We start from the raw sequence: 14,726 nt of genomic DNA, 5'->3' as shown, positions 1-14,726 counted from the left end.
GCAGCCTCACAACCACAGCACGGGGACGTTCACCGGTGTTAGGTTTGGGGGCCAAAGTTCGGTGGGCTCTGTCTACAAGCGGCTCCTTCCCAAGCTGAAATGCCTCCATCAACAGCACGGACACATCTGTAGCGGACAGGACGTTCTCCTCTGGCACACCAACAATGCGTATATTATTGCGGCGAGACCTGGACTCCAAATCCTCGCATTTATTCTCCAATTTGGCCAACTCCTTTGACATCGCATCAACTTTGGCTTGGAGGTGGACAATATCATCTGTACATGTGGAGAGAGACTGCTCCATCCCCGTAACCGTGCTCCTGAGGCCAGCGAATTCCTGCCGCATGGTAGTTATATCTGAGGAAAGGTCCGTTTTTAGTTGCTGTATGTCGGACCTGATAGACGTGAGATTCTCCGCAAACGCTGCCGTCAGTTCCTTTTTAAACAGTGATGAAATTTCTTCACGAAGTTCAGATAGGAGTTCAGCCTTCGTGAATTTTTCCGTATCGACGAGCGGCGTGTCGGGTGACCCAGGCCGTGGCGAAGTTTTACCACGAGGCGGGGATGCAGTGTTAGCAGCAGGCCGCAAGTTCGGCTGAGAGGTGCTTGCGCTCTTATTAACCTTACGCGACATTGTAAACACAAAAGGCAAAAACAGTCTTGTCTCGGAACTATACAAAAAGAAAAAACCCGTCAAAAAGTGCCTGGAAATGCTAGATAATAACTAGACTCTGCAGGAGCTACGCTCGGTGCGACCTACGCCATAGTCACATAAACCGGAAGTCCCTAAAAAAATATTTTAATGTATTCATCTTGGTGAATGGCGCATGAAAAGAAAGATTTTAAAATATCATTTTTTTAAAGCAAATATTCACTATTGCATAAAAAGATCAGCATTTAAAAAAATTTATATTTTATAAGAAACGGGCACAGTGAAAAATGTCAGTGTTGAGATCTGTGGGTTATTGACCATAACAGCAAAGTGGTTTCTACAAAGATGTGTTTCTGTTGACTTTTCAAATAAATTCATTTATTATCAGAAACCTAAAGATTAATAACTTCAGTAAATAAAGTCCAAACTACCTACAGTGAAATATCACAAGAGGTAAGGAAGAAAATATGTTTTCAATAACTAATGAGTAGTGAGAGGTAGTAAGGTCTAAGCACTTTTTACTTATGTCTGCTACAGCTCTACTGGTGACTCTAATGACATCTGCTTATACATATACCTTTTTTTCTCTGTCCAGACATACTTTAATGATAATATCCTCACGCTGATTCGAACGCTGGTAACAGGGGGAGCCACGCCAGAGCTGGAGGGTCTGCTGGCTGAAGAGAATGCTCTCAGAGGAGGCTACAGCACACCGCAAACTCTGGCCAACAGAGACAGGTGTCGCGTCGCCCAGCTAGCCCTCTACGACGGGCCATTTGCTGACTTAGGGGTAAGTGGATGTTTAAGTGCAGATGACACATTTTGCCACTACCCAGCAGCACACATCTGCCCACCTCTGCTGCTCCCGGGCCTTAATCTGATGTGAAGAACAGTGATTGTGCAAAGCAAGCCTTAGTGGGTGGAAAGGGAAGATCGCTTTGAAGAGAACAATGAACCAACATGGTGTTGGTTCTAATTGGTTCCAACCTTGTTTTTAACAGGTTTTCTTAATCTTGTGAACTATGAGTAATGAAGTTTTTTTTGTTTTGTTTTTTTCTTGGATGAACTCTGGCATAATTTTACAACACTGCCAGTTTTTATTGCAGTCTCCTCTGCCAAAAGTTGGTGTTTACTGGCAAGCAAAAGACTGGTACAGAGCGCATGAATCTCACAACTTAACAATTCCATTTATTGTCCTAACCTGACTGACCTAACACACAATCATGGTTTCTTTGTTCTGTTGTTCACCAGGATGGCGGCTGCTACGGAGATTTATTCTGCAAAGCACTGAAGACATACAACATGCTGTGTTTCGGAATCTACAGATTAAGAGATGCACATCTCGGTGCACCAAGCCAATGTACAAAACGGTATGATACAAGCTTTTGCTCATTGACAAAATGAATATCTTGATGTAATAGAATGAATGATTACGCTTGTAGACTCCAGAGTACTGTTGTATACAGAGGCATTTGTATTAAACTCAGTGACTACAAGGTGTTCAGGTCTTGTGACTGCATAGCAAGCCCAAATCATCACCACTCCACCACCGTGCTTGACAGTTCGTCGATGTCTTTGTGCTCATATTCTGGTATCCTGCATCCCTTCCAAATGAGCCATTTTTATTCAGTCTTTTTCTAATTGTGCAGTCATGAACTTTAACATTTAAAACACTAGCTAGAGCCTGTAGAGTCTGAGATGTAGCTCTTGGGTTTTATGCAATTTTATGTCAGAGTTTCTCTGATCGTTTTCTCTGATCTTGGGGTGAATTTGCTGGGAGCTCCACTCCTGGGAAGATTGTGCTATTGTGTTAACATTTACCTGAATGCTCCAGACTGCAAACTGCCAAAACCCATGCTTTTACAGAGTTGATCACGCTTGCTGATTTTCAGTTGCATTTGATTAGAAGCGCCTGGCTGCTACTTATTAATTTAATCCCTCTAGAAAAGGTAAGGGTGTACTTAGAGGCCTGTGGAAACTTTATTTTTAACATGACTTTTATGTTTAATTTTTAAATGTTGCAGTAAATGCTTTGCCGCTCTTTCATTGATGTATCTGAGTCTTATCGTCTGTAACATGTGTTTTCCGGCTAGGTATGTGATCACAAACCCTCCATACGAATTTGAACTGGTGCCCACCGACCTGATCTTCTGCCTAATGCAGTTCGACCACAACGCCGGCCAGTCCCGGACAAGTTTGTCCCACTCTTCCCACTCCTCCCATTCCTCCAGCAAAAAGAGCTCATCCGTGCACTCCATCCCCCCATCGAACCGGCAGAACCGCAGCAGCAAGACCCGGGAGTCCCGCGAAAAACAGAAGTACGCATACGCACATGTCCTGCAATCTGCCTGATTAGTGTTTTATACCCAACCTGTACAGTATGCTATAGGTGTGTGCGTGCGTGTGTGTGTGTTTGTGTGTGTAGACGGTGATGACACATGCACTGATGATTACTGTGTATTATGTGTTTGTGCTTTGCGTCCATGCCCTGTGTTTGTGTGTTTTGTTCATAATCATCTGCATGTGGTCTTCACTCTGACATCACTGCAGTCATAACATGGCATAAGCAAAATGGTAAACTCACTTTGTGGAGAACTGGGTTCATTTATTTGCCTCAAAGACTCGAGCCTCTTTTGTAAACAGTAAGGCCATTTGTTTGGATTAAACGGCCATTGTGGTTGGAAAGAAGATTACAGTAAAAAGCCCCAACCACAACTCACTTTCAATATGTTGTTTGGTCTACCTGTTGTATTTGTCTTAATAGTTAGTTGTTTTGTGTTTATCTTGTAGTATTTGTGGAGTAAGTAACTGTTATGTGTTGGATATTTGTGCACATGATCAGCACACCTGGATCATGGATGTAACGTACTGTGATTTGGCTACTGTAGCTGATATTTATTATTAAGTTGACATTACAGATACTCATAAGATCATCCCTCATTAGCAGTGTTGATATTTTGTTAATCATGGTGCATCTGTACTGCTTTATTGCATGTCCATGTTGGTAGCCCTTTTGAGCAGGCTATTATTTCCTGTACTTTATTATTCACTTATAAGATTATTTTCTAATTTGGTGAAATATTTTTGACAATACTTGGTGTTTATTCCATATTTTCTCCCAAAAATGAGCGTAATTTTCTTTTGACTTGGGAGAATAAAGTCATTTTTGAAGCGTGACATATTCTAAAAGCATGCAGATTTGTTACAATCGTACTCCAGAGCTGTTAAGGAGTAAAGGAAAAGTCCTGAATACATCTTGAAACGTAGATGTATTATATCAACCGAATGCTGTAATGACAACATGTACGCATAAGATAGACTGGTAGCCATTTGTTAGTTGTGTATTAACTGTAAATACGCCTCACTTACAGTAGATTACTTACCTCTCTTTCTGAAGTGCAACAAGGATGAATAGAATGGGCCAAGGTATGCAAGTTAACGATTCTGCATGACTTAGCAACCTTTTTACCTGGGGTTCTGATCATAACTATGTCCTCTGTGGATATTGTTATGATGAGGGGAGTTTGTTTTATTTCTTACGTTCTTCAGACGTTAAGTAAACCATGCCTCAGTTTAAGTTTTGCTTTCATCTGGAAAGCAAAATGTCTGCTGCTGCTCCTGCCTCCCTGCCATGATCAGGACCATTTCCACACTGCATGAGGTTGAGACAACCCCTACACCTTACCACCCCACCCCACCCCACCCTGCCCTCCCCCTCCTTTGTGCCTCTACCTCAGTTATTTATTTCATGATATGATTTTTTTTCCTCTCTCCTACAGACAAAATCATCTTCCACATTTTTTTCTCATTATCTATCATGCCTTCTTACGGTTTATTTGAACTTGAGATGGTTTGCATTGTGTGAGAGGTCTGTGTGTTTGCGCATCTTCCCTCCTATTGAATGCTATGAGACGACTGTAGCAGACTTTCAGATGTAAAATTTATCCTCTCATTTAGCACAGCAACTATGTTATTATAACAGCATCAGCATGTACCGCAGAGCAACTACGTGTTGTAATACTGTACATACATGTACCATAGCTCACATGTAGGTCAGACTGATTCAAATCCCCCTGATGCAGCCAAATTGCTTACTTCTTCACAGAACTTTAAGAAAGTGTGTCCAGCCCTGTGCCATCGGTCACACTGCAAAAGTGGGAGGTGTGACCAATTTAGAGTTTAAATTGAAGGGGGAATATGAGTCTGTAAGTCTCCTCCTTGTAACCCTGCACGCCTGATATGGTGGTTTGAGGCGACATCACTAAGTTCACCATATCAGCAGTAGACTCCGGAGAGAGATGGCAGACATCTTGCTTCACCTCAGGCACAATTCTACACATCAAATGTCTTTGCTGTAACACACAGCCCTGCAGCCTCAAGCTTGCTGACACACACACACACACTCAAGCCCACACAAATGAATCTCTGCACATGCAGTCCTGCATGTAGACGAGCACTTTCACACACGCACACACACACGCACGGATGCGTGCACAGGGTGTGCTCCACATCGCAAAGTTAAAATTTGATATTACAACTTCACCCAAAAGGAAGTGACATCTTGAATGGCGTTGCAGTCGCCTGTGAAGTGCTGGGAGTGAGTTTATAAACTTCTGACAGCTGGCATACACACTTCCCTTTCCTCAGAAACACTGCTCTCATAGCCTACTTAAACATGAAGAGATTCTCTCCTAGATGACACATCCAACCCTCTCAAATCTCCTTCCTGCTCTCATGCTGACAGTGATTTTAAGAGCTCACTCCGAAATGCGACTGTTTAGGGTATGGTGCACTTTTTTAAATTATTAGCTAAACAACCAGATCACCCAAATCGCAAAAGACACATTTTCTATAATTCCACTATCGGTAAATGGTCCTACAAAAAGTTCTGGTTTTATTGCATGGTATCTATTTCTTTGATTTCTGCGACCATCCAAATACAACACAAGTGAATAGAATTTCACAGCACTAACAATTTAGAGTTTACCACAAAAGGCACATTTTCCTGTCGATATTTGAAAAGATTAATTAAATTCAGTGTTCACAAGTACAAAGTACTGGTTCAGTTGTGGATCATCCTCTGGTTACCTGTTATTCTGTCAATCCTAATCCACTATTATTTGTTTGTTTTTCCAGAGGAGATGAGCTATTTATTTGGTTTTCGTTTAGTTGGAGTAATTCAGGTTTATTGTGTGTGCTGAAAATGTTCAGATGCTGCATCTGAAAAGCACAGACAGTGGGACCTCTCTGGATAATAACAGTTTAATAACAGAACCCCAGTTTTACCAAACAAGAAATACTGCATCCCTGCTCACAGCTAGGACCATTTACCTCTTTTCCACCAATGTAGTGCTGGTGCAGAACCAGTCCTCTCCTTTACCTTTTGAAATCCTGCTCAATTTTTAAGTGGCTTAATGGTAGAACATGGCATAGCTTCAAGTAGCAAACGCTTGGGTAACATCCATTTGAAAAAAGCTTTAATAGATGGCTGCCCCTCCCTGAGCCTGGTTCTGTCTGAGGTTTCTTCCTGTTAAAAAGGGAGTTTTTCCTTTCCACTGTTGCCAAAGTGCTTGCTCATAGGAGGTCATATTATTGTTGGATTTTTCTCTGTATGTATCATTGTAGGGTCTACCTTACAATATAAAGCGCCTTGAGGTGACTGTTGTTGTGATTTGGCGCTGTATAAAGAAAATTAAACTGAATTGAATTGAAAATTGAATTAATAAGAAAAATCTGCAAACTGTATCTATGATTCGGTGAGATGCTTTTGCTTCACTGATGTTTGCTTCACTGATGTTTGATGGTTCCATCTTATATACCAGCACATTTGTGCACACATGTGCTTATGCCACTTTTTACATGAAAAAGCAATGAACCAGTTCAAGGGGACATGCTCATCAGCTAGCAACTTGTCATTCACAAGTTAGCCCATTTCTCAGTCAGGTCCTTGCACATTGCATTCAGTTTCACTACATGAAGAACAGGTTTCATAAGGGGACTAATTTAATCATTGTGTTAAATCTCAGTGCTAAAATCTGTCTTTTAAACTATGATCAGTAGGGTTAGGGTTGGTACCTTTTATATCATCTTTTATACTATTATCATGAGTGTGGCCAATCTTTGATGAGCAAGCTGTGTAGCAGAAAAACAGAATGCAAAAATTTAAAAAAGCAAAAAACAAATAACCGGTTAAATATTTTAAAAATAATTTTCTTTGGTTTCTTTTTGTTTTCTAAACTTGATTTCACGCTTAAAAAAAATCGGGACACAGACTTACTAAAAGCTATGTTGCATTCCCTCTTCTTTTAATACTCTAATCCTTCATTTTTCTGGGTGTGAACTGAGGAGATTCTGCTGCTTTCAAGGCAAAATGTTTCCTCATTTTTGCTTATATTGAATTTCAGCTTTTAAATAATTCATCATAATCCACTATTGTTGTTAAGGGAAATTATCAAATATTTTCAATGGGTGATGGGACAGGCCGACAGGAAGGCCAGTTTAGTACAGATGGAGAGATGCTTTTTTGTTCCCTTCCAAACTTTTTTCTTAGCACCAGCACTTAATATTTTGTCTTTATTACTTTTATGTAAATAATGTTTAAATGACTTGCAAATTTATGTATATATTATTTATAGTGTGTGTATATATTTTACACACCATATTTCTTAGAATGGTAAATGAGCCCCTGTAAAAATGTGTCAAATGTGTATTCTTGTAAATGGCAATGCATCTACATAGTTTTAATGATAATACCAAGATTTCTAAATCTATTGCTATACTTTAATATTGTAAAGGCTTGATATTTAAATTCACCCAGATTTTTTTTCCTTTAATTGAAAAAAAAAAAAAAAGTCCCACATTTGCTTCCACTCACACTGCCCTTGGCAATTTGAGGGTATTTATGTTGAATTTGAATCCACCCGTTCCACATCTTGAGTCTGGCTGGTCAGAGGAATACACTCATTGGAGGTTTTATACAGACTATTTCTTTGCTATAAAGAGATTCTTAAAAAAATAGTCTTTATTTAGACTAATTTTTAAGAATTGACAACACAGAGTCAACTGACATTGACTCTGTATTGTGGTGACAGCAGAAATCTCTGGAATGGATGTCTCAAAATCTGGAAATAAAACCAAAACTATCCAAAAACAGGAGAAATGGTTTAAAAACAAACAAACATTGTTTTCTGTTTTGTAATTTGGGTGAGCAGATCCTGAAATATGCTTTAGTATGTACTGTATAGCATACTAGTCTGTTCTTCTTTTTTCTTTTGTCTTATCAGTCTTCCCACAATTAATTAGAAATCTGATATAACATACCCACATAAATACAAAGTCAGTTATGGACAATGCCACCATATCAACTTCAGATTGTCTCAGGTCACCAGAAACCAAACTGAAAGTGGACCTTGCGTACGACAAAGAATGCCATGCAAATCTTAATCTCACTTAAACTGAGGCAGTATGGTTGTAACTAAACCAGCATTGCATACTTTTTCTAACTAAACCCTTGTTTTCTTCCTCTCTCACGTTTTCCCCTTTAGAAAAGAAATGGTTTACAGATGAACCAGAAAATGCCTACCCAAGGAACATTCAGATCAAGCCCATGAGCACTCACATGGCCAACCAAGTCAACCAATACAAATCCACTAGTAGTCTGATTCCACCAATCAGAGAAGTTGAAGATGAATGCTGAACACCAGGCTTTCTTGCTGACTCACCAGACATCTGTACGCTCTTTACGAAAGAGATTGGAAGAGATCACCAAAGGAGGGATGATGATGATGATGATGATGATGATGATGACAGAGGTGGTGAAGATTGACACATTTCTCCTCACTCATTCTTCTAATTGAGGGTTGGACAGGAACCCAGACTGGGAAGGGACCTCCTATGTGTATATGTTTAATGTTACTTCCATGCTCTTGGACATTTGTTTTATTTATTTATGCGTCCATAGAAATGTACATAATGACAATCAAATAAGGATTGTACAGCTCCTTCCCTCTAGCACTTTTTGGAATTATTTTGAGAGTTGATGGAAAAAAAAGAAAGAAGAGTACTTCCTGTAATTCTTTGCAATAGTTCACCTCTTCATGTGACCAGACTCCATGGCTGAAGTGACTGGTTATTGGAGGATGAGGGTTGCAGCGATAAACTGATCATATCATCTCCCAAAGATTAACTCAGTTGCGTCAAACCGGCTGGGTTCATCGCCGTCATATCTCCCGTCTGCTTCTGTTCTATTTGCACTAAAACTGAACAAGTTTCTTTCCACAGAACAACTGGAAACATCAACACCCCCCACCTCCCCACGCCACCTCTGAGTAAAGAGTCATTGAGGAGATGACGGAGGAAGGGCTGCTCGGCTTTGGAGGCATACTAATTTTGTTCTCAGTTTGTTACTCATCGTGTCATTGCTTTAAGGTTTTGCTGTTTCACCTTGACTCGCCATGTAGAGTGAGATCAATCCAGGCCTGAAAACAAAAAACAAAAAAAAAAGGATATCAAATATTGCAAATTGGTAATCTAAAAACTCAAGACAATGGTGCAGTGTTGGTGCATGCTGGCTGGAAGGAGAGCCCGAGTCTTCTGCTGATATGTCAGATACCTGTGCTTGAGCCCAGTAGATATCGCGGTTAATCAGCCTGAATACATGAAAAGGATAAAAAAAAACAACAACAACAACAAAAACCTGTTCTGTCCTTCATGCATTCAGGTTTATGTATAAACTGTGTGTATGTGTGTGTCGTATTACAGCCACTTGTCCTTCTGATGCTGCACTGTCACTCCCCACCAACACTGATTTGTATGTGATGAAGCACCTTTGAGGGAACAGCATGTTTGAAAAGAAAAAAAAAGAGTCATAATAGACACAAACAGTAGTAGATCATAAATCACTTGGATATTCTAACAAAGGCATTGAGTTGCATCCAAAACCAAACCAAAATAGCCAACTATGATTGAGCGTATCTAACATGAACAGCAGCTGCATGGCGTTATAACTGTAACAGCACTGGGACCACTCAGCAAAGTGGTGTATTGCCTGTAACATAAAGTTAATATATGAGGAAAGAAATGCCACATATTGCGTAATAGTGGGCATCAGTGGGTCCTCCTTTGATCGGAGCAACTGCCTGGCACGGGGTTGGCACAGAGGCAGTAAAGAGCTTGGATGTTCTCTGTTGCCAGCCCAGATGTCGCACGCCAAGCTGCTGTGTTCAGTCCTCGAACACGAGGAAATGCTCAAGCATAGTTGGTGGAAATGCAACAAATGCCACAGGCATAAGGACAAGGAAGTGGAACGTGCTCGGGTGCAACATGAGTGTATTTTCTGTATGCTAACGCGCCTATATATCCAAATGAGGCTGCTGCATGGATGGAGGATTGACCCGGTAGCCTCGTACTCCTAATGGTCAACCTTGTCCAAGAAAAAAAAAAGTAGTGGGATTTATACATTTCAGCATAATTATTTTATATCCATAAACATAATCAATTTGTACTTATTTTTCTAGTCAAGAGCAAAGTTAAAAGTACTTTAGGAGAAGACTGAATTGATATATTTAATTACAACTACATATCAAAAGATTTTATGTTGGACTGTCACTTTGTCACGTATACTAAAACAAATGATTATTTTTTTAATCACCCTAGCCCCTCTCTGACAGACTGCATCACTCTGGAGCTAACATAGCTTAGACTAGCTTGCATTGTGAAAACATCTTCAGCTTGGCAGCTCAGCTCTGTTGAGTGCTTGTAGAAATAAATTTAGGCTAATCGGAAGCCTCCTTTGGTTGCACAGATGCAGTGTCTACTAAATAATGTGTCTACTACTAAGCGTCCCTTGCTGAGAACATGCATAAAGGGAAGAAAGGCGTAAAGGAGTTGTGTTTTGGGGGAGAGGGTAAATGTACTTAACTAAGCAGTGGATTAGAATGGTTAATAATGACGGGATGAATAGAAAGTTTCTCCCACTGTGTGCAGACCAGAACCGAACGACCTTTATTAGATGACTGTGACCTAAATTAGGTCCCTAGCATGGAGTAGGAGTATGTACACTACCACAAAGTGTGCTGGTATTTTCCACAGAATATGACCGGGAGACGCTGTTTGTTTATTGCAGCGATCCTGCTCTATAGATTGTAAAGAGAACGTCATTCTGAAAATAGAAAACAATTTTGGAAAATGGAAAAGATGATACTGTGCTAAATATGTTTGTGTAAACTCAACCCATGATATAGATGACATTTCTTTCTCAATCAAAATGATCTGAGCCTCAGTGTCCGTCTTTTGGGTGTGGTACAACTATGCTGAAGCCTCATACACATTGTCCTGAAGTGAACTTTTGAACTGTGATTACATCGTTGTCACACATTGTAGCAAATAGGTTTCTTTTTGGAAAAATATGTGAGTAAAATGTACGTATAATTGGGTTGTTAACGCCATACTTTCTAGCCTGAACTTTAAGGAATTAATATTTGGTAACATCGGTCGCTCACTCTACATAAAAATCGACAAACTGATTGTTCTGTTGAGAAAAAAAAAAAAAGATGAATATGTATCTCAAAAAAATAAAAGATCTTGGTTTATTGTAGGAATGCGGAGACTATTCAAGTACTGTATGTGGCACATGGATAGGTTAGGCAGAATTTGATCAGCCATCACGAAGATGAAAGGTAGCACCAATTCAGCAATTATCGAAAGACAGGACATCCTTCGTTTTCCTGTTTCTATTACTTTGCTTTGTATCAGGGTTTACATTCCATTTTGTCAGCTCATCATTATCTATCACAAACTGTCACAACTGCTTCTTATTTGTTTACAGAATATTTTTGAGGCACTTAAACATAGCAAAGTGGTACATGCTGCAAACCGGCATAAACTCGAAAAGTAATGCACCATTTACTTTCATTATACTTGATTACTGTGCTTTTTTTTTTTTTAGACCTGAACCCTCATTGCACAACTCATTCAGGCTGGCATTACTCACAACACTGGACTGAGATGTCTCTCCTTCCTACATCTTTTCAGATGTTCTTTGCATTGTATACCTCTAAAGTTTTTGGAGTGTTTTTTTTTTTTAAGTGCCATGAAGAGTTCAGTTGAGCAGGCATCCTTCAGTCATTCAGGGACACAGGCTTCCTTTAAGGGAGTCCACGTGTTTTCCACTGTGAGAATAAAGTCTTGTACTGACATGGAGAACATCCAAGCCATCAATGCCTCCATGCCAGTATAGTGCCAGGCAGTGCAGGAGGTCAAGAGGAGGGCCCATATTAAGTCCCACTAAAGCGAAAAGTGGCATACAGGAGGCCCGAGGGGCTGATGGGGCAGATGGATACAAGCTTCAGTCAATAAATCACACATGTCCTATCTGCCACATGCTTTGTTAAAGGTTAGCAGGTTGTGTCATACAGTGTAATGAGATATGGATGACTGAAAGATGCACAGATGTGTTGTTATCCACTGAACAAATCAAAAGACTGACGCGTCATATGTTACTGTTACAGTATGTTGCATTAATTTTGTTAATCTATTTTTTTGCTGTAAAGGATGGAAATAGAAACTTATTTGCTGGGAAATGTACTAGATATATAATAGAACATAAAATACTTATGGGGATAGGAGGTGGGTCTCAAGTCTTAATAATACATGAAAACTGCATTCAGCATTTTCTTTTAAAGAAAACTTGCTTTTTTTGGCTGCCTATCAGTTCAGGAAGAATTCAAGATATTGCTCTTGTTTATCACAGATAGGATTTCTTAGTACATCATCATTGCAGCAAACGGAAGTTTGACACAGCAGTCTAATTAGTTTGGATGCGTTCAAGATGTGATGGATAAATGGATTATTTGATGGTGCTGAGTTGATCTACCTGACTCTGTCAAATATAATCTGCTGATAAATATACTGTCTTGTACAAAAAAAATGTACATAGATTGTACATGGTTTCTTTTTGTATTTTTTCTCAAATTAAAATGGATGTATTTGTGTTCTAAACCTGGACATTCTCCTAATTGTTTAGAAAAATTCCAGCTACAAACAGCAGTTCTCAGTTATGAACTTTTATATATTATATATTATATATTCCAATTATATATTTGGAATGACCATAAATAGAAAGTGATACAGTACATACACAACTATTACATGTAGTTTATACTTGTAAACAATGTCCATACGTTAAATAATGTTATACACTTGCGAACACTTTATTAAGTACACCTTGGTAGTGCTCGGCCACCTTTTGCCTTCAGTACTGTTTTAACTCTTCATAGCATAGATTTAGATCCTATGTGAACTGTAGCCTCAATTTCCTGTTCTTAGTTAACAAGAGTGGTACCCATTGTTGTCTTCTGCTAGTGGAGCCCATCTGCTTCAGGGTTCAACATGTTGAGCATTTGGAGACACTCTTCTCCATAGCTTGGTTGCTGTGTGTGGGTATTTGAGATACTGTTGCCTTCCTATCAGTTTGAAGCAGTCCGGACATTTTTCTCTGACCTTCTCTGACAAGGCATTTTCTTCCAGAGAACTGCTGCTTGGACCATTCTCAGAGGTAGTTATTTGGGAAATTCCCAGTAGATCAAGAGTTTCTGAAATATTCAAAATAGTCTGTCCAGCACTAACAACCGTATTGTGTTCAAAGTCACTTAAATCACCTGTTTGTCCCCATTCTGATGCCCGGTTTGAACTTCAACAAGTCATCTTGACCATGTGTAGATACACAGGTTCAATTTGATTGTCTGATTAAATTCTGTGTTAACAAGCAGTTAAACCAGTTTGTCAGGTGTACCTAACAAAGGAGCTGCTGAGTTTATTTTAGTAGCAGGCTCAGAAACTCAGCTAGCCTGCTTCATCGGGTCTGTGTTGGGGTGTTTTGATCTGATTTAAGCAATAATCGACAGATAACATAAGCAAACATCCCTCAAAATTTTTACCATATATTAATTAATCTTTGGCTCTTTTCCACAATGTGTCTTTTGCTTCTCCTCCTTTAGTCTGGTTCTGCTGGAAGTTTCTTCCTGTTACCACCGTCACTAAGCATTTGCTCATCAGCATCTGATTGTTGGGGCTTTCTGTCTGTTACTGCAGAGTCTTTACCTTACATTATAAAGCTTCTGGAGGTGATTGAAAGTGCTTTCTATTAGATACACCGAAATCTCGTATTTGTCTGATAGGTGTCCATTCTGTGCAGTGTTTGCACAACTCTGTTTGCAAATGAAAAAAAATGCTCAGACCAAACCAACATCACTCCAGCCAACAACATGGAGCGTTCATGTTCGTGCACAACATCAAATATGACCACCATCAGTCTACCCACATGCCAAATTATCTCTCTAAACATGTACAGTACAGTTGAAAAAGACCCAGCCCCTGACCTTGACCATGAACAGGAGACACCTGAGATGAATACAAACTGTATTTTACCAATCCTCACCCTGCCGAGGGGTCGGTGACCCTGCCGTCCAAGTCCCACCACCAATCGCGTATCCTCTGAGTCTGGCATTAGTCTTGATTTACGTTTACTGACACGCTATTAGCTGCTCCATCACTTTCACCTGTCACACTGTCAATCAATGAGGATCCACACAGTGATGGGTGGGAATAGCATTCTGTCCACAGTAGCTCGTATATCTCCGCCAGGACAGTGACAGTGGATGAGTAAAGGACATCATACCAGGTATCTCGCTGTGCTGTCATGTCAGCGCTGTGGATGTGCGCCACATCAGGATGTGTAGCATCTTAATGTGGATTTGGCTTGCAGATACAGTTATTATAGAAGCGACTGATTTATTGAGGGAGTAATCCTCTTTCTCGCTGTTAGAGCTACGACATGTCAAAGCGAAGCCCGCACCTTGACAAGCATGTCATTAAACAGCGCTAACGTTGGAGGATTTTTAACCTTTCTGTAATGCAGTAATTTTCCAACTCCAATAATCTGTTTAGATATACACTGCAGTGAACACTGTGCTGCCCGTGTCAAGGGTACGGAGATATCTCCCGAGAATCCTTCAAACATCACGAGCAGCACCAATTCTGAGGTGTTATGATGTGTCAGGATGACTTCTCAGACAAC

At 40.0% G+C, this 14,726-nt stretch overlaps 1 protein-coding gene across 7 annotated transcripts in view; it reads left to right on the top strand.

Annotated features, from left to right (window-relative positions):
• The window catches only part of kcnma1a (potassium large conductance calcium-activated channel, subfamily M, alpha member 1a), a 158,341-nt gene extending 145,675 nt beyond the window's left edge, over nucleotides 1-12,666 (top strand). For 4 of the 7 annotated variants that reach the window (XM_085427988.1, XM_085427990.1, XM_085427989.1 and 1 more), the window contains 5 exons: nucleotides 1,248-1,442; nucleotides 1,904-2,022; nucleotides 2,746-2,970; nucleotides 4,050-4,078; nucleotides 8,197-12,666. In XM_085427988.1, coding sequence (XP_085284114.1) covers nucleotides 1,248-1,442; nucleotides 1,904-2,022; nucleotides 2,746-2,970; nucleotides 4,050-4,078; nucleotides 8,197-8,348 — 720 coding nt within the window. In that variant the 3' untranslated portion in view covers nucleotides 8,349-12,666. Of the gene's footprint in view, nucleotides 1-1,247; nucleotides 1,443-1,903; nucleotides 2,023-2,745; nucleotides 3,851-4,049; nucleotides 4,079-8,196 lie in introns of those variants that run through there. The other 3 variants (XM_085427992.1, XM_085427987.1, XM_085427985.1) reach the window with 2 other exon arrangements.
• Nucleotides 12,667-14,726: the final 2,060 nt, after the last annotated feature.

Source organism: Rhamphochromis longiceps, linkage group LG13 (assembly GCF_057381845.1).
Source record: "Rhamphochromis longiceps isolate RC_006_pf linkage group LG13, R_longiceps_female_GT1.1, whole genome shotgun sequence".
NCBI classification, from domain to species: domain Eukaryota; kingdom Metazoa; phylum Chordata; class Actinopteri; order Cichliformes; family Cichlidae; genus Rhamphochromis; species Rhamphochromis longiceps.
This window is presented reverse-complemented; position numbering and strand designations above follow the sequence as displayed.